Source organism: Nansenia antarctica, assembly GCF_963989245.1.
Source record: "Nansenia antarctica genome assembly, chromosome: 7".
NCBI classification, from domain to species: Eukaryota; Metazoa; Chordata; class Actinopteri; order Argentiniformes; family Microstomatidae; genus Nansenia; species Nansenia antarctica.
In genome coordinates this window covers 60,272,426-60,299,082 of record NC_137677.1, presented here as the reverse complement: position 1 = coordinate 60,299,082, position 26,657 = coordinate 60,272,426, and the positions used below count along the sequence as shown (strand labels likewise).

The 26,657-nt window shown below is 44.4% G+C and overlaps 3 protein-coding genes across 3 annotated transcripts; all 3 read left to right on the top strand.

Moving 5' to 3' along the window:
• Positions 1-292: 292 nt before the first annotated feature.
• Positions 293-7,274, top strand: LOC308162846 (interferon alpha/beta receptor 2-like; the record flags this gene model as incomplete). Its single annotated transcript, XM_080536986.1, has 7 exons — positions 293-335; positions 953-1,082; positions 3,227-3,411; positions 4,122-4,285; positions 6,407-6,575; positions 6,738-6,847; positions 7,101-7,274. 7 exons carry the CDS (start codon positions 293-295, stop codon positions 7,272-7,274), a joined length of 975 nt encoding a protein of 324 aa, XP_080393112.1.
• A 2,211-nt stretch (positions 7,275-9,485) lies between these two features.
• LOC308162844 (interleukin-10 receptor subunit beta-like) lies at positions 9,486-14,571 on the top strand (the record flags this gene model as incomplete). The annotated part of the gene is made up of 8 exons (XM_080536984.1): positions 9,486-9,597; positions 9,926-10,095; positions 10,884-11,038; positions 12,400-12,553; positions 12,867-13,012; positions 13,367-13,469; positions 13,813-13,868; positions 14,563-14,571. The coding sequence occupies exons 1-8, from the start codon at positions 9,527-9,529 to the stop codon at positions 14,569-14,571; spliced, it is 864 nt and encodes a 287-aa protein (XP_080393110.1). The 5' UTR covers positions 9,486-9,526.
• A 3,187-nt stretch (positions 14,572-17,758) lies between these two features.
• LOC308162843 (interferon alpha/beta receptor 1b-like) lies at positions 17,759-26,202 on the top strand (the record flags this gene model as incomplete). The annotated part of the gene is made up of 7 exons (XM_080536983.1): positions 17,759-17,819; positions 20,340-20,469; positions 20,793-20,977; positions 21,425-21,585; positions 24,542-24,695; positions 25,247-25,404; positions 25,786-26,202. 7 exons carry the CDS (start codon positions 17,759-17,761, stop codon positions 26,200-26,202), a joined length of 1,266 nt encoding a protein of 421 aa, XP_080393109.1.
• Positions 26,203-26,657: the final 455 nt, after the last annotated feature.

Below are 26,657 nucleotides of genomic sequence, written 5' to 3'. Positions count from 1 at the left end.
AGTGGTGTGGAGCAGTATATCCCAGCTTTAAGTCTGCCTCTTATCTGCTCAGTGACTGAGCGAGCCCGGGGTATATATGGTGTGTGAGTGAGTGTGTGTGTGAGAGAGTAAGGGGGTAGAAACTCTGGGAGGGACTTATGGGGAAAAGGAAACTCAGCCCTGTGAACAATAACAGGAGCAAGCGCCATCTCCTAGCCACAGCACAACCGTACAATAACCCCAATCTACAGCCTCGCCACCTACCTACACTGCCTTATCACCTCACCTGGCACGACCGACCCTTACCTGGAGGATGGGGAGGTGGTGGACCCTGTTACTGCTGCACCTACCCCTGGGTATGATGCTTTCGGGAGGGGTAATAGATTTGGGGTAAAAAAAGGGGTTATGGGTTATGATTATGGGGTTCTGATTTAAACTGTATCACCCTGGTTGTCTCTGTTAGGGAACACGGTGTTGATTTTTGTCGTTCTGGGGTCATGCATTGTGTCCTTTGGTTGGGGTGTGCGGTACTTAACTCATGAGGGTATGGTGAGGATATTTGCTGTATGGATTGGGGTGGGGTGTTAACCGTGTTCATCCCACTTATAGGCTGAGAAGTTGTGATATATACATTCATATTTCACTCTGAATATTTGTAAAATTGGCCTGTTTTGTATATATTAGGTGTACTGTGTATAATGTTGTAGCTACCTTTCTGCGTCATTCCTTATCTTGCTCACCTCCCCATGTGGGTGTGTCTGTGGCTGTGACATTATACAGTATACCCACTCTATGAAATGTTATTTTCTCAAGGTTTTTTTGTATGTGTATCTCATGCTAGCTTCCCTGCTCTTTGTCTCTCTCTCTTGCTCTCTCTCTCTCTCTCTCAACCCTGCTCTCTCTCTCAACCCTGCTCTATCACTCTCCCTGCTCTCTATCTCCCCCCACCCCTTCCCTTCCTCTCTCTGTCCAGTGATTGGCATGCTCCCAGCCCCTGTCAGTGTGTCCATCAGCTCATTCAACCTGGAGCATTCTCTCACCTGGCAGCCAGGGGCCGGGACCCCTGACAACGCTCTCTTCAGAGTTCACACCCTCAGCCTCAGGTACACCCTCAATCACCCTCATCAGTCAGTCTCAGTCATGTCTGCTTACATTTCTAGTGCACTTAACCAGTATAGCTAGCTATGTTTCATTCCTAGTGCTCTTAACCAGTATACAGTGGGGGAAATAAGTATTGAACACATCAACATTTTGTCCAGTAAATGTATTTCCAATGAGCCTATTCAAGTGGAATTTGCACCAGACTTTGGTATTAACTCAAACAATCCAGCAACCAAACATGAAAGTCCATGTTAATAAAGTTATGTGGAATAAAGTGGAATGAAACAGGAAACAAGTATTGAACACACTAACTGAAATGAATTCAATACTTAGTGGAGAAGCCTTTGTTTGTAATGACAGCTTCAAGGTGCTTTCTGAATGAAGTAACTAATCGCCCGCAGTATTCAAGTGTGATTTTGGCCCATTCCTCTACACAAATTGTCTTTAAATCTTGAAGATTGTGGGGGGCCCTCTTGTGAATCTGGATCTTCAGATGCTTCCACAAATGTTCAATTGGGTTTAAGTCAGGTGATTGACTGGGCCATTCCAACAACTTGATTTTCTTTCTCTGAAACCAATTGCGAGTTTCCTTTGCTATATGCTTTGGATCGTTGTCCTGCTGGAAGGTCCACCCACGTCTCATCCTCAGCATCCTGGTGGATGGCAGCAGGTTAATCTCAAGAATCTCTCTGTATGGCTCCATGCCATTACCACGAGAGGAGAAACAGCCCCACACCATGATACATCCACCTCCAAACTTCACTGTTAGTATAGTGTTATTCGGGTGATATGCAGTGCCATTTCTCCTCCAAACATGGTGTGTTGTGTGACAGCCAAAAAGTTCAATTTTGGTCTCATCTAACCAGAGTACATGCTCCCAGTAGTTCACTGGCTTGTCCAAATGTTGTTTGGCAAACCTTAAACGAGCTTCAACATTTTCAGTAGTGGAGTCTTGCGGGCTGAGCGTGCACAGAGGCCATGGTGGTGGAGTGCATTGCCTACTGTCCTTTCTGTCACAGTTGTACCTGTTGCCTCCATGTCTTTCTGGCAGCTCTTTCCTAGTGGTCCTTGGCTCTTTGGCTACTCTTCTAAGTATCCTTCTGACTCCCTGATCAGAAATCTTGCGAGGAGCTCCTGTGCGTGGGCCGTTGCTTCCACTGATAATTCCCACAATGGTGCTTACTGGAAGATTCAGAAGTTGTGAAATACATCTGTAGCCAATTCCCTTGTTTTGCAACAATCTGGTTGCGAAGGTCTTGAGACAGCTCTTTGCTTTTACCCATTATTAGATGCTTGTTGTGTGGCACCTTGGTAACAAAAAAATAACTTTTATAGCCCATCAATATATTCTAACCCAGCTGACATTAATTAGCACAGATTGGAGGTAGAGTTGCCTCTTAATTATTTATGGTTTTCAGCAGGTTCCTTGCCTTTCCTTGCTGTGGTGTAGGCCTACTGCTTTTTTTGTGTGTGTTTTTCCTGTTTCCATTTTTTTCCTCATTGGTTTCATTCCACTTTATGACACATAACTTTATTTACATAATTATGGACTTTAATGTTTTTATTTTTTCCTTAGTCCTTAGGAGTTAATACCAAAGTCTGGTGCATATTTAACTTGAATAGGCTCATTGGAAATACATTTACTGGACAAAATATTGATGTGTTCAATACTTATTTCCCCCACTGTAGCTATGTTTCATTTCTAGTGCTCTTAATCAGTATAGCTATGTTTAGTTTCCAGTGTACATAGCAGTATAGGTCAGCGTTCACTTGTACTTACTGTATATCTGTGTTTCCTTTCCAGTGAACATACTTGTATAGGTGTGGTTTCATTTCCAGTGTACACAAAGCTGCTGACTAAGCACTGTACTTTCAGGAAGGCTAACTAGATGATTCACCGCTTTTGTTTCAGCCAGTTTAGTGATCAAGGCAAATATCACTACAGTATGTAGTAAGTGTACGGCTTAACCTATTTTACTGTCTCTCCCTCTCTCTCTCTCTCTCTCTCTCTCTCTCTCTCTCTCTCTCTCTCTCTCTCTCTCTCTCTCTCTCTCTCTCTCTCTCTCTCTCTCTCTCTCTGTGTGTGTGTGTGTGTGTGTGTGTGCCTCTCTCTCTTTCTCTTTTCCTCTCCCCACCTCTCTTCCAGAAACAATTCTTGGAAGCCTGCTAAAGGCTGTGCTAACCTGAAGGCCAGCCAGACGTGTGACCTGACCAACGTCCTCAAGGTCACCTTCTCTACCTACAGTGCCCGTGTTCAGGCCTTCACTCCCTCCGCGACCTCCGTGACCTCCAACTGGACCCTGTCTACACTCTTCTACCCTCTGACTGACAGTGAGACACCCTGTCCCCTTTATCTTTTCAATTGAGTTCTTCTCCACGACACATCGTGACGTTAGAATTATAAGGTTCTATCTCCATTTTTGTCAAAATTTAGTTTTTTACATAATCTGATCCATTAGGTGTTTATTAATGCCTGTGTGGTGTTATTTTTAAAATGTTGACCTTTTTGAGTTAGTAATTCATAAAATACAAAGGTTCCATCTCACAAAACATAATGGAATGTAAAAACTTTGACGCTCAATATCTCCGAACTACCCTAAACGGAGATAGAACCTTATAATTCTAATCTCACGACATTACAACAGATAACTTGAAGGAGCTCACTCATTTAGCAATGTTCATATTCATGTTTAGCGACTGAGAAAATTCCATTCCTTTTCTGTTTTGTCGGTCAATTCTAGTGGTCCTCCTCATTAATAACAGTCATAAACGTTTGTTGATGTTCTTTACTTCACAATGAGACATTGTGGAACATACTAGAACAAAAACACCTTCACGGAGAAAGTGTTATAAATTCAGGAGCGGTCATTTTAACCTTTGACCTCTCTCCTGTCTCCCTGGCTGCAGCGGTGGTGGGGCCGCCCGTGGTGTCTGTGTTTAACCTTTGACCTCTCTCCTGTCTCCCTGGCTGCAGCGGTGGTGGGGCCGCCCGTGGTGTCTGTGTTTAACCTTTGACCTCTCTCCTGTCTCCCTGGCTGCAGCGGTGGTGGGGCCTCCCGTGGTGTCTGTGTCCGGCTGCGGGAACTGCCTGCTCCTGAAGGTTACACCTCCCGCCTCTAGGGGGTTTCAGCGGTCTCTGTCCATCGCTTCTCTCTTCTATAGGGATCTCACCTGCCTGGTGCGCAGGACCAGAGACAGCGCCCAGGTAAGGCTCAGGGCAGAGCAGGGAGGGCTCTAGGATCAGGTCCCCACCTGTCCATATCATTTATTTATTAAAAGGATCCCCATCATCATATATATATACATATACATACATATACATATATAACGTCTCATTTGGGTTACATTATATTCATCACATGTTCACCTCTATTTATTTAAGGGGTCATTCACATTTTCAAACAGTCGCTCCAATGTACATTCATTTCTGACTCTGCTTATCTTATCGTCTTATTCGTTATGATCGTAAAGTCAAAATAGAACATCATTCCGACTCTAGAAAGTTTTTTTTAATACGGGCCATACATTCTGGACCACTAGACTCACCTACTATCTGACACTTGTTTGTGAAGTGGTCCCCTAAGGAGTTAATGAATTCCAAAGAAGCAAGCATGTAAAGAGCTTCATTGGTTAGTATTGTGTAATTACCGTTTTATCATCTAACTTCTACGTCCTTACCTGGTCACATCCGTACCAGGAAGTAAAGTGTAACCAGTCAATTGTGAACCCTTTATTTCCTGGATATTTAAGAGCAAACCCCTTGTTTCCTGGATATTTAAGAGCAGTGTTATTCCATCAGATAAGAACACCTGCTGTTGTGCTTGCACAGTAGGCCTTAAATTAAAAAAAACATTCAATGTTTATTTGTCATTACATATGATACAGGGTATTCAACGAAACAAAATGCCTGCGGGCAAGCATCTCTTCAGCAATACGACAACCAGTCAACAACAATCAACAATTTAAATTAAATAAAAAATAGAAAATAGAGGTGGCAATTGTATAGCAGAAGGAGAAAGTGAAGAAAGTGTAAAACATTTTTAAAAGAGGGTAAAAATCTGTGGCAGGCGGTTGAGACAAGGCTGATTTTGAATGGGGACGACCACATAGAAGTGTCTTATCTACTGTATATCACCTTTATCAACCACATATCTGTGGTATGTCTTATCTGTACGACTTCTATCCACAAGCAGCTTTGAAGCACCACCAGAACATCTAATGTAATGGTAATCTCATTTGGCTATATTGATGTATAACAGTCATATTATACCGTTTTTGGTAACAGACATTTTCTATGCATTTCCATTCATGATGGAATATCTTACAGTGTCTTTTACATTACAGTAGACCACATAGCACATACCCAGAAAACACTGAAAACAAAACCAGTTCTAAGAAGGTTCGTCAAACCCACACGCTTTCTCTGCCAATAATACCTGAAAAGAAGATGGAAGGCATTACTAAGAAAGAGGATCAGCATCTGCATAATATTATTATACGGCTCGAATCATCCCCATTTCTATTCTGGGGGGGCGTGGTTGTTTATTTCTTGTACTCCAGTCGTAGATGATAGTTCATGTGTGGTTTCTCTACAGTACGCTCCTCTTGCCCACACGTTCCTCTCACAAGCATAGCAGGTGTTTGGTTTTCGAAGAAAAACCGTCTCGCTCTGAGAAGAAGTGCGCCAGGACGCCAAAACAGATAGAGGTGTCGTAGGAGGACTCGCACCTGTCTCTGATTGTTATCTCAACAACACACAATACGTCATGTGTTGCGGTGCAGATACAGTCACAGTGAATCTAGGACAACAATGAAGAAATCTCAATACTCAATATCAGTTACTGCGGTCCCCAGTATTGCAGTCAATCTAATACAAGGGCAATGAGAGATGGATGATGACATAATACGATAAACATTTTTTACTAATAATAATACGACCTCTGTGAGATTAAAATTATATATGATTCCACATAATGCTTATGACTCAAGACAATTCATAGTGGTGGTGGCATTTCCGAACCTTGAATGAAAGTTGGATAGATACCCTACCTCTACCATCCACTGCCACCGAGTGCAATACCGAGTGCTATTTCTACTATTTGTATTACTACCACTATTGTATTGCGCAATTTGTCTCTTGTCTTATTTGCCTTTTTACAACTATTGCCACTTATTTCCTTGTCGCTGCAATGTTGAGGAACTGAAGCCTAAGAATTTTACTCTCTTATACTTGTATAATGAGATGTAACAATGAACTTGAAACTTGAATACAATATGGTGTTTCTGGTGTTTTGGTTGACAATATGGTGTTTCTGGTGTTTTGCAGTTCAGCCTTCGGATCACCTCCACAGAGACCGAGAACGAGACTGTGATTGATTACCTAGAGCCGGGGGCGGAGTATTGTGTGACCGTTACCGCGGCGACGGTCTATAACCGCCACTCAGTCCTCTCTGACCCCGCCTGCGCCTACACCAGCCCTGCGGCCAGCAGAACAGGTATGTTTGGTCCTGACTGCCCGTCTGGGTGAGCACCAGGAGAAAACTCCCAGCGGGCCGGTTGATCTGTGGCGTGGCAGGCCCATTGGTTCATCGCACAACCGTTTCCCCACAAACCCCCCCCCCACCAGTTGCCTTGACCCTGGTCTCTTGTTTCCACAGTTCCAGTTGTTCTGAGTGTGCTATGTGCACTTTGCATCGTGGTGGCACTCTTCTGTGGGGTAGTCAACTGCAGTGGACACCTGCTCTCCCTGCCTCTCCCCAAAACACTTGTACGTTCTGCTTGGCACCTTATCACACTGTAATAGCGTAGGTCCTGTGGTACTGTATACAGCACATAGTAGCACAGACATATTATAAGTAACACAAGCATATTATAAGATACCTACTGTATATCATCATCATCATCATCATCATCATATTTTATAAAATAACATACAAATGTAAATAACATATTTTTTTTATGTTTAATTTTGCCATCATCTATCTCTCTGCTTATAGTCCTCTATTCCCCTCTATGGCCAGGGCCCTCCGAAGGCCCAGCCGGAGATCTTCACCCAGCTGTCAGTGCTGCTGTGTCACGAGGCTGCAGACTGGCCTTGGACCCCCCTGCACTCAGACGACGGAAGCAGCAGGAGGTCTCTGGAGGAAGAGAAGGAGGATGAAGAAGGCTATGGACAGATGGTCTCACGAGAATAAACATTCAAGCCCCCCAAATATGTCATGTTGATTTGGTGAAATTGTAGCCTATCTTTAGCTGGGTCAAAGAAAAATAATATACTGTATTTCAAGGGCATCAGATTTGTTCAATGTGTTCTCCAGTATCTAGTCTTGTGAATAAGGTTATGTCCAGTATAAGAACGTAATAAACTACAGAGTGATTGTACCATGTGAATTACAGGCATGGTATCGTGATAGCCTATCCTTTGACTGTCATGCGTGAGTAACCAGTGTGAAATTTTGTTTCAGCCAGTTTAGTGATCAAGGCAAATATCACTACAGTATGTAATAAGTGTAAGGCTTAACCTATTTTACTGTCTCTCCCTCTCTCTCTCTCTCTCTCTCTCTCTCTCTCTCTCTCTCTCTCTCTCTCTCTCTCTCTCTCTCTCTCTCTCTCTCTCTCTCTCTCTCTCTCTCTCTCTCTCTCTCTCTCTCTCTCTCTCTCTGTGTGTGTGCCTCTCTCTCTTTCTCTTTTCCTTCACAATAATATTGTACAGAACGATTTAAACATTACAAATAACACTAGAAAAATTTAGAAAAATATAAAACATTTAATAAAACGAGAGAAACACAACAACAATAACATGACACTAGACAGACAGGTTTAATGTGGACAAACACTTCTTTGACACTTCAGGGATTCTTGTTCTCCATATTTAGCGGAAATAAAAGCTGTGATTACTGAAGATATGACTCGTTGTTTTAATCATTTTAATATGTTGAACCCGTGGATAACGTCGGTCAAATGTTTATTTTTTCCCCCCGAACTATTTATAAAACTTGAGTGACAACACGTGACGTTAGAATTATAAGGTTCTATCTCCATTTTTTCCCAAAATTGAGTTTTTTACATAATCTGATCCATTAGGTGTTTATTAATGCCTGTGTGGTGTTATTTTTAAAATGTTGACATTTTTGAGTTAGTAATTCATAAAATACAAAGGTTCCATCTCACAGAACATAATGGAATGTAAAAACTTTGACGCTCAATATCTCTGAACTGCCCTAAACGGAGATAGAACCTTCTCATTCTAAACGGAGATAGAACCTTATCATTCTAAACGGAGATAGAACCTTATCATTCTAAACGGAGATAGAACCTTCTCATTCTAAACGGAGATAGAACCTTCTCATTCTAAACGGAGTTAGAACCTTATCATTCTAAACGGAGATAGAACCTTATCATTCTAAACTCACGAACAGTTTCGCTTTCCCCTCAGATCTCCGCCCACCCAGACAGACAGTAACCTACTAGACACGCTTCATGCTCTGAGCGTCGATATCCTATTCGTATGGCTACAAGGAAATCACTTTGACAGCACATTTTAGTTCGATCCTAAGCTGTTCTACAGCGGACTGTCTTGGGACACCATGGGATCTACCACTTTGTTTATAATTGTATTATTCATAACAATTCACGGAGCGACAGGTGAGTTACCTATTTGCCTTTTTCACGTTTTTACCTGTGTGCTGTAAAACGAGCTGTGTCACTGAGTATTCATGTGTTCCAAAAATAACCATTACAGTGTAATAGACTTCACTTGAGGCTATGTTTTGTGTGTGTATTAATGTGTATTTTGTATATTTTAGTTTCGTTTTACTGTATTCGAATAAACGCTAGGACAGTGTGTGTAATTCAATGGAAACATTGGGGGAAATTCTTTAGTCATCATTCACACTTAGTCAAATACTCACTTACTTCCTTTTCTGTTACGTTCGTGTTAGATAATACATAACAATGAAGGAAATGGAATATGATACAGAGAAATGAGGAACTGCCTGTACTGGGAAACGGGGATAATCACACACACACACACACACACACACACACACACACACACACACACACACACACACACACACACACACACACACACACAAGCACACACAAGCACACACTGGCTCACCAGATCACAACACCCCGTACAGTAGATAAGGTTGCAACGCCACTGATATAATAACACGTATGTAGGCCTACAGATCGGGTTAGATTAGGGTTAGATTTGGATGACTCACGTTCATAAGCCTATGGATCAAGTATAATATGTTGGTCTGCTCCCTCTGGAAGGATGCCACCGTTCTTGACTGACTTTACCAAAAGACCTACCGTACTCTTTATTCCATTGTCCGTGTCGTAAGCCTATGTATGATGATTAACTGCAACTTTCATATTTTCAGTGGCATTCGCTGGTGTTCCACTATCCAACAATGTTAGGATCACCTCCGTCAATATGGGACTGGTGCTGGAGTGGGACCCCCCCCGAAACTCCACTAAAGACACGGCCTACAGGGCAGAGTTTAGGTGGGCGGACACCTACAGTTGGTTATACATAACAATGAAGCGAATGGAATATGATACAGAGAAATGAGGAACTGCCTGTACTGGGAAACGGGGATCATCACAGACACACACACACACACACACACACACACACACACACACACACACACACACACACACACACACACTACACACTGGCTCACCAGATCACAACATCCCGTACTCACTCTGAAAGTCCTACAGAACTGTCACACAACCCATTACAACCCACCTTGTTATGTGTTATCCACGTGATTCTGTTGTAATATAACTGTGATGTGGGGCTAATTTGTCTGTTTTTCGTGCACAGTGGTTATATCAGGGTCTACGAGGCTGTGTGTCCGAACACGACAGCACATCGCTGTGACTTCACCAGCCGCCTCACCCCGTTTGGACAGTACACGTTCAGAGTGAGGGCAGAGCAGGAAGGGGAGACGTCTGGCTGGGTGGAGACTGCACCATTCACCATGGATGAACACAGTGAGTGCACTGCAGGCTAATGTCTCACACCACTGACATCGTTAGATCTGGACATCCGGCTATAGCCGCGAATGTTTCCTGAACAGCCCTGGATCAAAATAAAAAAGGAAGTAAAAAATCACCATCTAGCACATCGCCATCTGTTTAGTGCATCGCCGTCGATTTAGTGCAAACCACCACCCAACCAAAAACTCTGCTAGCACCCCCTCCCCCACCCCCAATCCCCCCTGGTTCAAACCCAGCTGGACATTCCGTACGTTATATAATACATGCCATGGATTTGTGCAAGGTGGCATTAGCGTATGATATGGTCCCTGCTGGGAAGGTGGTAATATATAGCCATTTAACTGACACTTTTATCCAAAGCAACTTATATTGCAGTGAGTGCAAACATTTTTCAGCATAATGGTCCCAGAGGGAATCAAACTCGCAACCTAAGCATAGTTAGCACAACACTCTACCATCTGAGCCACAGAGGAGCACAATAAAGCTATTAAACCTCCTCTTTCTTTGCACTGAGAAAGGAAGCGTGAGTCACCCACCCCTCCATAATTTAGTAGGTGTCACTCATGTCACGTCTTTACTCACGTCTAAGAAAGGGCCAGTGCTCACAAAGTAAATTTTCAGATAGATATAATATATAATAATGTGTATGTGTCCACAAATACCATGGCACACAAGACGTTTCTGCCCCAGACTTCCTCAGTGCATAACTGCTGACATCTTTCCTCTGACCTGAGAGATCCACTTCCTGTAGGTCACTTCCTTCTCTGTGTCTCTCTCCACAGCCTCCCTGGGCCCCCCCAGTGTGACGTTGGACATCAGAGGTACTGACGTTGACGTGAGCATCACAGACCCGGTGTTTAGGATCTCTACGTTCAGGAAGGTCTATAACCACGCCACCTACAACATCACTTACTGGGAAGATGGCCAAGAGGGGAAGGTAGAGTGGCCATTTTACTTTCAGTATGTGTGGTCTCTGCACGATCGTCCCAGAAATGCAAAGTACAGTTACTTTCCTTCTTTCTTTCTTTTTTTACATCTTTGGCATTTATCCAAAAGCAACTTACAACAAATACATTTGTCGAAGTAAGTGAATCATCGATCAGTCATCATAAGAAAAAAGTAATCTATGCTATGACTAGGGGCCATTGGTAGTCACAATGCTAGAATTGCTTTTTTTCAGTAGAGAAACTATAACTGATGAATAGGTGTTCCCTTATGCTTACAGAAGATCTGATGATCCCTCTGAGACCATATATACTGAAAAATGTATGCATTCACTGCAATGTTAAGTCTCTCTGGATTATGGCATATATTATGAAGATATGAGGACAAAAGAAGGACAGCGTCTTTCACTCCTATAGGCTATACAGTCCATGAGTTTGAGCTACATTACCAAGTAGAGACAGCTTTGATAACTTGATTAATTTGATTGAGGTCATGAAGAGGAGGTAGTACTGTTGAGCTACTGTTGACCCTAGACACAGATCCGGGCTCCCATGTTTTTTCATCCCTGTAGGAGCCATTTTAGTCCAACATGTTATTTATGTTAATTTCCTAATATGAATTTTGAATTATTGATTTATGATATTGATTGCTTTAATTTAATTATGATAATATTTGCTTCTAAGTCTATATTCCCTATTTTATGTTATTTAGATGTTCCTTGTGGTCATTCATTCCCCCCTTGTGGTTGGGATGAATGAATATTGGGGATATAAGGGAACAGGAAGGGGATTGTTGATTGGGAGCAAACAAAGTTTCAATGACAGTTCAATGGTTTTGTGGACAGTTCAGGTCAAGACGGTTGTGAACAGTAATTGACAGTTGTGGACAGTAATAGACTTTGCTGACAGGATCGTTAATGATGGACTATGCTGATGGAGATATATTTATTTTGAGTAAATAAAAGAATGTGTTTATTTTTATACACACGTCACTCTGCCTTTTTTGGAAACTGTTTGTTGGAATCTACGACTCACCCAAGTAGAGACTATTTGGATTGTCTCTTAAGAAGTTTCTACAAGGGGCGCTTAGGTGGCGTAGCGGGTTAAGTGTTGACCGTGTAACCGCAGGGTACCCGGTTCGGTTCCGGCCGGGGACATATCCTGCATGTCATCCCTCCTCTCTCTCTCACCCATCCTTCCTGTCTAAAACTCTACTGTATCTGTCAATAAAATGAAAAATATGAGTGGGACTGCCCCACTCAGAAAATAATAATAGTAGTCTCTACAATCCCCTCATGGACTGAAGTTTTGGGTAATGGTCCTTCTGTCCTCACTGCTCCTCTATCTCCCCCAGCAGATCAAACAGATCAACGACGGCCAGCAGAGCAGGGTGGTTGTGTCTGATCTGAAGCCGTGGACTAGATACTGTTTTCAAGTCCAGGTGAACACCCAGAGGTTCTCCATACGAAGCCAGCACAGCAACGTGACCTGTGAGAGCACCACGAAGGGTGAGCCCCCCATCTCTCTTCACTTCCACTAACCCTAACTTCTCTCTTCTCCCTCTTTCTCCTCCCTCTCCTTCTCCTCCTCCTCCTCTCACTTCTTTTTCCTCTTCAGCTCATCCTTCTCTCCCAGTCCTCCTCCAGATCTCTCTTTCCCTCCCCTCTCCTCCTTCTCTGTCCCCTCCATTTCCTCCTCTCTTCCTCCATTTCTCTCCTCTTCCTCTTCCTCTCCTCATCCCTTTCATTTCTAAGTACTACTCCCCCTGTTCAATGACTCAATCTCTCCTCTCTGTCCCCCCTCCCCCGCACCAACCTACAGGAAATGACACCCCCTGGGTGGTTGCCTTGGTGACGTTTGTGGTCATGCTTGTGACCGTTATCCTTGTGGTCCTGGGAGTCTTGTACTGCAGAAGGATAGTCAGGTTCCTCTGGCCCAAGTCCAAACTGCCCGAACATTTCAAAGAGGTCGGTATGAGACATACGTGGTGTGTGCGTGCGTGCGTGCGTGTGTGTGTGTGTGTGTGTGTGTGTGTGTGTGTGTGCGTGCGTGCGTGCGTGCGTGCGTGCGTGCGTGCGTGCGTGCGTGCGTGTGCGTGTGCGTGTACTTGTGCGTGTGTGTGGTCTACAGTATTTTGTCCGAAAGTAACATCGTCTTGTAGGAGGCTACCTGTCACGTTGATAGTTATATTGTTCAGTGATATCGATAGTTGTGTTATTCAGTAATGTTGCTAGTTATATTCATATCTAGTTATAGTATCATTGAGTGACAATCAGGATGTTCTAGTCTGACCAACCTCTTGTTTCCTCTCCCATCCTCAGTACCTTCTAGTGCGCCCCCGTTCCTCCATTGTCATGGTCATGAGCACCCCCTTACCTGAGGAGCACCACCAGGTCAGCATCATGGAGGAGGGGACACAGGAGGGTGGACTCCCTCTGGTGGACAGAGGAACAAACTGCACACCGGCTGCTAATTCTCAGACAACAGACAGAGAGCAAGTAAAAGAGGAAGATATGGGTGGAAAAGAGGAGGAGGGAGAGACGAAGAAGGGAGGGGGAGAGAGGACAAGGACTGAAATGGACGGCAGGGAGGAGGATCTGCTCTTGCAGCCTGCCTGAGGGCGGATCGTTTACGACGAGCACAGAAATCAGTCTGCAAATCAGTCATTCAGTGACCAGCACCCTGGTGATGAGCACTGTATTGTGTTTTATCTCATATCTCACGGTACTCCTTACATTACTTGACTTCAACCACTGTGTCCCCATAGACAGTGATCAGACCGGTACAGCACAGTTGGAGCTGGAACTGGAAGGTGTGGCACAAGTACACCTGGGGCCGGTTTCACAGACAAGGCTTAAGCCTAGTCCTGGACGAAATTACACTTGCAATGTAAAATCTCCATTAAAGAAGCTTTTTAGTCTAGGATTTAGGCATAAGTCTTGTCTGTGAAACCAGACCATGATGTATTATTTGTGTGCGTTTGTTTACTGTATTATGTGAATCGTACTCTGTGATTGTGTCTTAAGCCCCTTTCACACATAGTTCCCTGTATATTACATGGAATCCCAACTCGGGTCCGCCAATGATTTTTGCCGTTCACACGTGAGCTAAATGCCCGACAATTGCCATGTTCTTCTTTTCGCACATGCCTCCGACCCGGGTCTGTGAATCACGCATTCACCTGGATGCAGAACTGGAACGAGACAGGCGTGTGAGACTGCCATATACCATATATATATAGTATCTGCCATATACCATACCTCTGTTTTATATGTATTTATCATCATATTTTTCTCATTAATTTAACAGTGAGTCGTCTCGTACGATATACTGTATATATATATATATATATATATATATATATATATATATATATATATATATATATATATTCTGTCTCCATTTTCACAATGGACATTTGGAAATTCAATGAATGGTACTTGGCAGATGTTGTTTTTGTAGTTTATTAAAAGTTATGTGTTATGTTCTTTTGACCATTTCTATGTTTTGACTACAGATTATGTGAAGTGCATTTATTCACAGGTTCAAGCGGCTGTTCCCTGTAAATCACTACATTATTAGAGGCCTGTGGTCTTTGGTTGAGACGTTTATAGTCTGTGAATGTGACATTGTGCCAAGAAGTCTGCATCTGCGCATGTATGGCGCAGGCAGGTGGTATTGCAATTGGCTGAAACAGTATTCCTGTTGATATAGGGCTGTTCCAGGTGAAGTTAGTTAGTAAACATATAATCAAATCAAATTGGCCCGTGTGAAAATTAGTTATTAATAATTACTATTGGCAATAAAAACTGAATTTTTTCCTGGAAAAAAGAAAAGAAAATGCACAATGAACAAAAGCTTGCGCATGCGCAGTGGCGAAAAGTCAGAGGGGGAGGCGTAGACCGACAGACAGACAGCGCCTGGCTCCATCTGCAGTGACCGTGGCGCATTGCAAGCCAAGCCTGAGCCTTGTGTCCCTGGTCTGCTAAGAGCGACATGGAGAGACAGAACACATGAAGATTCCTGATACTTCAGTATCACCCAAAGAACATTGTTAACCGTTATTATTCATCATGACATTACTGGGCTGCTTCTCTGCATTGGTTCTCATCTGTTCTGTCCAACCAGATCATGGTGAGTAGCTAAGCTAAAGGCTAGCTGGCAAGAAGCTCGCTTTTTTTATTTATTTGTGTTACTATGGCTTAATGTGTGTGCTTATTGTTTGGCAGCTGTTGGTTGATAACGACGTTTGTTTGTTTGTTTCAAGCTCATCATTTTATACCGCGTATAACATAATTTGACTGTGTCTACCAGCTAAGACTAAAGCTAAAGTGTAAAACATATCAGCCTGTATAATAGATATATAGATATAACCACCCCTACTAGGCGATGTGTGGTTGTGATGTGTAACGAAAAACGTTACAACGTTGCAGTCGGACATTGAAGAGTGAAACAGCCTGCTGTTGCCTGGTTACAGTTATATTATATTATTTATTATTATTATTTATAATATTGTTTTTATATTATATATATATTATACAGTTATATTAGATAGCTTTTTTTTTAATAGCAACAGCCTACAGAGTTGTTGTTTTTTGGTTTGTTTTTTATCAGTATTTTATTGAATTTTTCAATAAACACATTTCTTGACTTATACAACTTTTGTATTAAATGGTAACAATATCACCGAATAGGTCTTGCTGTCAACAGACTACATAGTTGTATGACAGCTGTAATACACCTTTCAGGGCTCCAAGTTGTATTGCTGCTGTTGACAGTTTTGCATTGACAGTCCAGTTCCAATGTTTATGACATTCAAATGAACAGGTAGCTAAGCGTGTTGTCTTGTGGTGTCCAGCAATATTTGCACATTTCATCATACATCATACATACATCATACATTTGAATTTACTTCTAATGATTTCCTTCTTTAAACAAGGTGAGTGTTTGCCTATGATACTACCACCACAGTTGTCCTTGCCACATAGCTTGTTTGTTGGTCTATTTGTAACCATAAACCCATCATCACCCAATGGATCGGTCCAAAGTGTATGTGTTCAGTAGTTGGGATTATGGCTGTGTTATTTGCCTAAAGGCATCATCACATGGTGATCCACCACCCCCCCCCCCTCTCTCTCTCATCTCTCTCTCTCTCTCTCTCTCTCTTTCTCTCTCTCTCTCTCTCTCTCTCTCTCTCTCTCTCTCTTTCTCTCTCTCTCTCTTTCTCTCTCTCTCTCTCTCTCTCTCTCTCTCTCTCTCTCTCTCTCTCTTTGGAAGGGAGGAAGGGAGTCTTCTCTCTGTGTCCTTGAAGGAGATGGAGATCATGCTAACCTCCTGGTGCTCACATCTATGCAAACTACAAGAGGGGCTGATGTTGTTGACATTAACTCCTCCTGGACCTACTTCCCGCAGTTAGAGACTGTGGGAATGGGTCAGATCGTCTGAGTTAGGACCAAACAGTGAATTGGACACACAAGAGACAGAGAAAATAGAGAAGTTGTTCTTTTAAACAATGTTGTTATTATTGAGCTATTTAACGGCTGGGCCTATCGTATCCTCCTATCCTCTAATGTATCAGCTCAGTGGCCTTGCGGTTGGAGTGTCCGCCCTGAGATTGGGAGGTCGTGAGTTAGATCCCCGACCGAGTCATACCAAAGACTATAAGAATGGTACCCGTTGTCTCCCTGCTTGGCACTCAGCATTAAGGGTTGGATAGGGGGTAAGACCCTGTGACATACCAGCGTCATGTCCAGGGGTTGTACTTGCCTAAGGGCCATTTCAAGGGCCATCTCAAGGCCTATTTACTTACCCTATCCTCTAATGATGTCTTTGGCCTATAGATGCACTTGTTTAATTTTAGTAAATAGGCTAGGCCTTGTAGCCACTGACAGAATCCCTCTCAGATCATCTTGCTAAGCACCTACAGTACATGGAATATTTGGCCAGTCAGCAAAAGGCCAGAAAGAGGAACTGAAGTCAGCAGATCTTTAGGCTCTATTTGTCTTCCACCACCACCATGAAATCTGGATACAAAGCGCTTTACTTCAACTAATGCTGTGTTTAGTGTTTTCACTGACTATAACTGTGGAGGCCGGGGTAGTGGGTGGCAGATTCACTGTTTAGATAGCGAGTTGGACAGGTGATCAGTTCAAATCCCACCTGGGAACACCACCATTGTGTCTAATTCACTGTTTGGTCCTAACTCAGATGACTCGTTCCCCCAGTCTCTAACTGCAGGAAGCAGGCTCAGGAGTTCATATCAACAACCTCAGCCCCTCTTGTAGTTTGCATCTAAAGTGAACCCCTGGAGGTTAGCATTATCTTTTTAGTTTCCCTTGAGTAAGGCACTTAACCCTAAGTCACTCCAGTGAGACTGTCCCTGTAATCTATAATTGCAAATCGCTTGGGATAAAAGTGTCTGCTAAAATTGACCATTTAATGGTAAAAATGTAATGTAAATGATTAATGGTGAACTAGGCCTGAGTTCAAGGCTAGGCTGGAGGCTATTCTCATGGTTGATTCACTCTCACTTGACTTCATACCTCTTGCTTGTTTGTCATCCCTGGACAATAGCCCAGGCATTCCATGTAGCCTACTGTACTTTCAGTTACACTTCTGCCCTGACATTCCATGTAGCCTACTGTACTTTTAACTGGCAGCAGTTAGCTAGCACGGATTCACGGAAACGGTTTCAACGACACGTGATTGAGAGAATGGCAGTTTCACCCGCAGCCCGCAGGTGTCCCGCCCAGTTACTGCCAGGCCTGGTGGACAGTAATAACAGCACTGTGGAATCTACTGCCTAGCCTAGCTAATCCAAAGTACAAAGGCCAAGATGGCGGAATGTGGAATGCGCCTTAGGGTTGAGGATGTAACCTACTGTTTATCAGCTACGTAGGCTAGCAGACTAGTCTAGTCAATAAAACCCAGATGAGGGACTGAAAAGCGCCCCGTCCCAGATAGTATTTAGTTTTCCTCTCATGGTTTAATTCCATTTCATTCCATTTGTATTATACAGGAAAAGGTTAAAAGTAGCCTAATATTACAGATGTTAAAATGTGTAACATTTAGACTGGCCTGACTCAGTTAAAACTGTTTTGCAGCAGGTTCCAGTTCTGCAAACACAGAATCACATGAACAATAGAAAAGGTACAATCGGGGACCATCACATAGGGAAGACGGCAAGAAAACATGAAACAGTTAGCCTACACAGCACTACAGAGGAGAGGACAAAGATGAAACAGTTAGCCTACACAGCACTACAAAGGAGAGGACAAAGATGAAACAGTTAGCCTACACAGCACTACAAAGGAGAGGACAAAGATGAAACAGTTAGCCTACACAGCACTACAAAGGAGAGGACAAAGATGAAACAGTTAGCCTACACAGCACTACAAAGGAGAGGAAAACATGAAACAGTTAGCCTACACAGCACTACAGAGGAGAGGACAAACATGAAACAGTTAGCCTACACAGCACTACAAAGACATGAAACAGTTAGCCTACACAGCACTACAAAGACATGAAACAGTTAGCCTACACAGCAGCACTACAAAGGAGAGGACACAGGGGAGGGAGTCAGATGGTGTTTATGGAGTTGGATCAGTGGTTGCGGGTGTACCCTTCCATCAGATGGCCTGTAGATGGCCATCATAAGCCTGTTTGAAATGTAAGATAGAGGTTGTTGTATGTAATATGGGATGCCATTCCAGATTTTGGTGTATGTGTGAAAAAATTATCTAGTTGTTTTTGTAAGCTGGAACTGGGATAAATGCAAGTGGAATTGATCTAGTGATGCGTTCCTGTCTTGTATTTTGTCTTGGAAGTAGAGCAGTGAGTGTTGGAAGAAGAAGAAAAAAGGAAGAAGAAAAGGGCCGATTTCTAGTGTGAAAGTACAATGCAATGCATGATTCTGTGCCTGTGTTTTTCCGTCTGGATTTAGTAGGCTGTTCCCAGTTGGGAACGAAGGAGAGAGACTTTGCATCGTGTTCTGAGAGACTTAAAGACAGACAGACAGACAGACAGACAGACAGACAGACAGACACAGATAGGGATTTCTCATCGCCAAGGCTCCGTGCCGGTTCCAGTTCTCAAACCTAGTCTGGAACCGGCTGGCGCGTTCAGACCGAAAATAAATTGGTTTGGAACCTGAAAAGTTGGTTCGCAGCTGCCTATGTGTGGTTCCCAACGTGAACCAAAAACTAGAACCGTGACGTCGTCAGTGGGTGTGTCATATTCTAGGCTGTGAAGACTAGCAAGATGGAAGTAGATAAAATGTAATCTACGGTAATCTAAATCTAATTGTTAGTGATTTCAAAAATTATCAAAAGTTGTATCATTCTCTCTATCTAACTCACATGCTCAGCAAACACACACACACACACACACACATTATATTCCAGTAACGGAGCAGCTGGCTAGTAAGAGGACAGGTTTAGAAAGTGTCTTTTTATCTAATTTTTTCATAGAAAATAGTGTTTATTTCAGATACTGTATTATCCTTATTTCCACTGAAGTAGCTGCCATCTTGTTGTGACATTTTTGTTTATCCCGCCCCTTCGTCACCCAACGTTGATGACACTGATGGCTCCACTTAAAATGATATGAAGGGGGGCGCTTAGGTGGCGTAGCGGGCTAAGCGCTGACCATGTAACCGCAGGGTTCCCGGTTCGACTCCGGCCGCGGACATATCCTGCATGTCATCCCTTCTCTCTCTCTCACCCATCCTTCCTGTCAATCTCTACTGTCTCTATCACAATAAAAATTAAAAAATAACTGTCAGCAGTTTTTGCCAGACAGCACCAGAGGTGCACCAGAGGTTCCAGAACAGGAACTGGCACGAAGCGTAGCGGTGTGAAAGCCCTAAGAGAGAGACGGATTGAGTCAGAGAGGGAAATATTGTGTAACCGTGTCAACCACAGCAGCCTCGGGGGTTGTGTGTGCACGGACGCACACTGAAACACACACCGAAACTCCTTTAATCTATTTCTATACATGTTTTTTCCTGTTCAAAATACATCTATAATATTGGTCTGCAAGTAGCAATGTATGCCAAGTTACGTTGCTATTCGTACTCACCACATATTTTTATTTATTTTTATATACTGTACCTATTTTAGTATGCTACTGTTCCTTTTTTTAAAGAGTTTATGATTTGTACAGGAGCTGTGATCTGGTGGCCAAGGAAGAATATATGACTATGACCCTGTCTCTCCTGTGTATGTTCCAGTACTAGAATGACTATGACCCTGTCTCTCCTGTATCTCTCCTGTGTCTCTCCTGTGTATGTTCCAGTACTAGCAGAGGTGGCGAAACCAGACAACGTCTCACTGGTCACTCTGAACACACAGTACCTGCTAACATGGGACTGGGACCAGAGGAAGGCCGGCAACCTTACCGTTACCTTCACTGCAGAGTTCCTGGCGTAGGTCAACACACACACACACACACACACACACACACACACACACACACACACACACACACACACACGGTACCTCTTAATACATAATGTTTCACAACACAATCCTCTCATATACTAGCAACAACTGATGCTACCCTCCACCTAGGCTAAAGTTGCACAGTGTTATGAGAGAGAGAGAGAGAGATCCTTTATTGATCACCAAGGGGAAATGAAAGGAAACAGCAGCTCACACCACCACCAACAACAACAACAACAACAACAACAACAACAACATAAAGTAACAATAGAATAATAAAATAATTGAGTGTCGTCTACCCTCACAGGAAATATAAAATGCTCAGGAAGAGGAAGGCATGGACGCGTGTGTGTGAGGGGACGGTACACACCCACTGTAACCTGACGGCCTCCGAGCTCCACTACCACGGCATGTACGTCCTCCGGGTCCGGACCGACACGGGCCCAGCCAGCTCAGACTGGGTCCGCAAAGACTTCTGCCCTGACAAAGATGGTGAGGGGGGGGGGGGGGGGGGGGGGGGAGAGAGGGAAGGAGGGGGAGACAGAGGGAAGGAGGGGGAGACAGAGGGAGAAAAATAAATACACTAGTCCATTATACAGATGTATTTTACATGGATGGGAAATCAAGGGGAGACTCGTTAATACACACACACGGAGTGGAGGCTGGTACCATGCATTAGCATGAGCCCGTCCTCCCATTTCCACCTCCAGCCTCCCACTGGCACATACACATACAGTTTAAACAACCGTGTCACTCAACTACTGTAGCACAGACCCATTCATGGAGAAAACCATAGTCCACACATGACACTATGTAGGGGTGGGAATGTAGAGGTCTGAATGTCTCTTGAGTTGGTTTGGATGATGAGTGACTGAGGAGTGAGTCCGTATACAGCTCCTCATCCCCCTCTCTTCCCTCCCTCCTCTTGCCTCTCTCCAGCGGACCTGGGCCCCCCCTCCGGAGTGAAGCTGGCTGCTGTGAGTAACCTGCTGGATGTGTCCATCTCTGACCCTCTAAGCAACACCGGAGGCTCTATGAAGGAGCTGATTCCCTCCATGTACTACCGCATCCACTACTGGATACGCTCACAGGACATGCAGGTCAGTGCCTGTGTGTGTGTGTGTGTGTGTGTGTGTGTGTGTGTGCGCGCGCGTGTGCGTGCGTGCGTGCGTGCGTGCGTGCGTGTGCCTATTTGTGTTTGTCTACATGTCTGTGTTTGTCTGCGTGTCTATTTGTTTGTGTGTGCCTGTTAGTATCTACATGTGTGCATGCGTATGTCTGTGTGTGTCTGTGTGTGTGTCAGTGTGTATGTGAGGACCATTATAACCCTAGACATTAGATCCATCTTTTCTTTTTCAAAGCCTGATTATGCTGCCGGCTAAAACCCTGATGTCAGTCACACATCTCCTTCCCTGTCAGTCTGCTATTCATAGCTTTCAGTCACGTGGTTTCTTCCCTAGCAACCACCAACCTGACGGGCAAAAAGTATCATAGCAACATCGCTCAACATGGCGAGTGGACGCAATTTACCGGCTGCCTACTATTTAGACCACCTCACCCATGAAGAACTATCAAGATACACGACGGTGATAGGAGAGTAGGATTGACACCATTCAAAACGTTTTGGATTCCATGTCTTCTCCTCTATCCGGACACGTTGGAATTATTATCCTAACCCCCGGTGAATCAAAGTTATTGACCCGCAAAGGGTGCCTCCTTAACCGGCTTTGCCTGTGAATAACACCGGTTATGGAGGTGGTACAAACACAATACTATTATTGCTAAATTCACCATCAGTATACGGTCATTTTGAGCCCTTAACCACCGCGCTGACACCCCGAGAAGATATACTTTTAATATGAAACTCGATCAACCGGGCGTTCACCCGCTGCTGGACGAAACTACCGCTACTCCCGCTGTCAGCGGGGCGAGGGAATATTTCTATCCGGGAATTCGCTCCTTGCTGTGTCGACGGTGATAGGAGTGGAGGATCGACTCCATTCAAAAAGTTTTGGATTCCATGTCTTCTCCTCTATCCGGACACGTTGGAATTATTTTCCTAACCCACGGGAAATCAAAGTTATTAACCCGCAAAAAGTGCGTTTTGCCCGTGGGTTTTGCCCGCAAAAAGTGCCTTTTGCCCGTCAGGTGGGCGTTTCCACTATGCTGTGACGTCACATGAAAGCTATGAATACAGGTCTTCAGTGAGATTGTCTTAGACGCTCCATACTCTAGAAGCTTCAAACTCTTTTCTCCTACTCTCACTTCATGAATGAATGAATGAATGAATGAATGAATGAATGGTCTTTATTGTCATTAATACAGTATAGGTACCATACAACGAAATTTAGGAGGGGGGGCTCCCCTGGTGCTTGGAAAAAAGACTAAAAACAAGAGAGCCAAGGATAATAAACAAGGCTATGTACACTATCTACTATACTATACTACTATACTATACAATAAAACACTGTGCTGTACACTATGCTATGCTAACTTTTTCCTATATCTGAACCTTATGTACACATGGGTTGTCATATTGCACATAATATTTGTTGCACATTCATTAAAGTAATTTCTCCCTTTCACCCGTACCCCTAGAGAGGCCTCCACCCTGCAACCACAACAACCCCAACCCCCTCAGCACAGGTGCTAACACAGAAATATACAGTCACGCTTTCAACCACAACCTTAAAACAGTCCAGAGCTGGCCATTTCCCTGCTGTGGTGGTGGTGTGTGCAGGGACCAGAGTAGTGGGTTGTTGTTGTTGTTGTTGTTGTTGTTGTTGTTGTTGTTGTTGTGCTGGTCGCTGTAACCACTCCCTTCTACTACAGTACAGGCCACATTGTTAACTGCCAGTCTGTTCCTGCTGTGGCCAATTTAGTAGTAACTCGCCCGACTGGTGCCTGTCTAGATGCCAATCTGTACAACTCATTGTTGTATGATACTGTAAGTCTGGTTTGACCAGACAGCGACATACTGTTGCCTACAGTTGGCTAAATCAGAAACAGACTGCCACCCATGCCAGATTTGCTATCCAGCTGGTATTTGAATTTGAAAGACTTGGGGGTAGAAGGATGTAATTGCATTTAAGTGGAATCAAAAGGCCATGTCGAAAAAGGGATGTCATCTGCGGGATACGCTGTAGTGTGTTCCCACTGCGGTCCGAGCTATATTGATCTGGATTAGCCTTAGTGTTCTGTGAAGCCTTTCTTCAGCTTTGTAGTTTTCCCTCCGGAGCAGCGAAGGCATGTTAATGAGCATCAGAACGCAATGCCCTGATTACACATCCTCTGTCTGTCAGAGAGGTCTGATCTCTCCGGATTTCATTCGACACACAAAAACACAAAGCAATTAGCTGCTCGACAGGCTTTCTGAAGGCCTTTAATAAGACGTATTACCAGTGAATACAGCATGCCAGTGATGCCACCGTCGCTATTGTCACATTGCTGCTGATCCGTCACACACACTGAACAAATCCACTCCTTTGACACCCAGAGCATTTTCCAATCAATATTCTGTCTTGCGGTTATGACTGTGACCACTCCTAGAGAGCTTTTAGTCTCTAGCACTCAAAGTGTATTATGGTTTATAGTACTGAAAAATGTATGCACTCACTGCAATGCAAGTTGATTTGGATAAAAGCGTCAGCTAAATGGCATATATATCACATCACACAGTGCATTTCACCTGGGTCACAACACACTTTACAGAGGATAAAGCATGCACGTAAAATAAGGTATGAGAAAATAGCAAAGTGTGTGTGTGTGGGGGGGGGGTTGGAAATTCTTTGAATCTTATCCAGGGATGAGGACCGAGGATTTGGGCTCCGGAGCCACATCCAAGCCTTGTTAATAAATATAGGTTTTTAGGGCACTTCAGCTTCATTGGTATAGAGACAGTAGACTAGAGATTGACAGGAAGAATGGGTGAGAGAGGAGGGATGTCGACGGCCCGGAATCAAACCGGGGACCCTGCGATTACATGGCTGACGCCTTAGCGTGCTACGCCACCAAGCGCCCCCCATTCAACCCTTGTTTATGTGTTGTGTTGTCCAGGAGATGAGACCCATGGTTCTGGAGTCCAGTGCCAACCTGGTGACCCTGCCCAGGCTGGAGGCCTGGACCTGGTACTGTGTCAGGGTGCAGTCACGCTACGACTACTACAACCGGACCAGCAGCCTCACCGGCACAGACTGCATGCAGACTGAAGGTAGCGTTGATTATATTTGAAGAATTTGCTTGAATCTCAATTCAAGCACAAAGTAAAAACAGTCAGATTATTAATATTAAGATATGCTGATATGTTGATATTAGCAGTATTTCGCCAAATGTCCTCCTTGCCATCCCTTTGTATTGTAACTGCCAACCTATAAGGCCCTAAACAGTGACCCTATTTTTGTGTGTGTGTGTGTGTGTGTGTGTGTGTGTGTGTGTGTGTGTGTGTGCGCTCAAGCATTTGCACCTCCATCCCATCTCTCTGTCCCTTTGTTGAGAGGAAATAATAAAGTAGATTAAACACGCCAACGTGTGTTTAAACACACTGTGACTGTTGTGACTGCTTCAGAATTAAAAATAACATTCACATGCAATGTGTGTGTTGTTAGGTGTGTGTGTGTGCGTGTGTGTGTGTGTGTGTGTGTGTGTGTGTGTGTGTGTGTGTGTGTGTGTGTGCGCGCTCAAGCATCATATTTGCACCTCCACCCCATCTCTTTGTCCCTTGAGAGGATATAATAAAGTAGATTGCAATGTGTGTGTTGTCAGGTGTGACTCCGTCGTGGCAGATCATGCTGTACTTCCTGGGGTCTCTGGTGCTGTGTTTCATCTTGGTGCTACTTCCCTCCTACGCCTCCTTCAAGTTCTACAGGGTCCTAAAGGCCACCTTCTACCCCTCCATCAAGCTGCCCGCACACATCCACCAGGTAAACCTCACCTTCTACCCCTCCATCAAGCTGCCCGCACACATCCACCAGGTAAACCTCACCTTCTACCCCTCCATCAAGCTGCCCGCACACATCCACCAGGTAAACACCTTCTACCCCTCCATCAAGCTGCCCGCACACATCCACCAGGTACACTTCACCTCGGGAACTAAATAGCATATCACATGATCCAGTTACATCTAATGGCTAGGTCACCGCAATAACAATTAAGAGCTAGCATTCATACAGTTTTTTGGACAGTTTTGTTAATCTCTCTCTCTTTCTGTCTCTCTCTCTCTCTTTCTGTCTCTCTCTCTCTCCCTCCCTCTCATCCCTCTCTCCCACTCATCCTTTCCTCCTCCTCTCCCACTCCTCCCACAGTACCTGTGCGACTCCTCCCCTGGCTCCGACATGCCCCGCCTCCTCACGCCGGAGTCGGAGTCGGAGCTGTTCTGCGACAGGCTGAGCATCTGCCCAGAGGCGGTGCTCCTGGAGATACACACCCCTCCGGCGTCGTCTGGCATCACGGCGGTGCCCCCCTCAGGCCTGGAGCAGGACAGCAGCAGGCACAGCCGCCAGGGCAGCGGGGGCAGCGGGGACTCTGGGGTCTACTCCACCGAGGGAGGCTCCGCCCAGCAGTGCAGCGGCCAGACGGCCAAGGGGGGAGAGGGGGGGGACTCCTCCTGGCAGAGCCTCCCTCCCCCCCGCCTGGAGCAGGTGAAGATGGAGGAGATGGGAGGGGAGCTGGCGGATGACGAAGGCGTTCTGGAAGACGACGAGATGGACTTGTGTGTCTGAGGGAAAAAAAAGGATGGAATGTCTGGAGGAGTTTTTTTGTATTATTATTATTTTTTGTTTGTTTTTGTTTAACTTCCGTGAGGGGGAGAAGAGGAGGGTTTGCACTGAATGTTTTCGTTGTCGTTGTGTTTCTCCCATCGTCTTTCTCATCTCTCCCTCTCAAGGACACTGTGAAGAAGGGGTAGTGCCACTACAACACACCTCTACTCTACCTACCTGTTATGTAGGCCATGGCCACCAGCCACCTGTCCTAGTCAGATAGGAGGAGTCCATTAGATGAGTAGTTTCCCCATCTCTCTGTTATACCCTATGCTGCCTTACAGTGTGGCAGCTGTGTTTTACATGCCTCCAGTGTGTCTGGGTGTCCACAGTGATTGGGGGGTAGCAACTTAAGGCATAGAAACAATCCTTTTGATGGGGCCTGTCATATTTGGCTGGCTCGGAAATCCATTAAT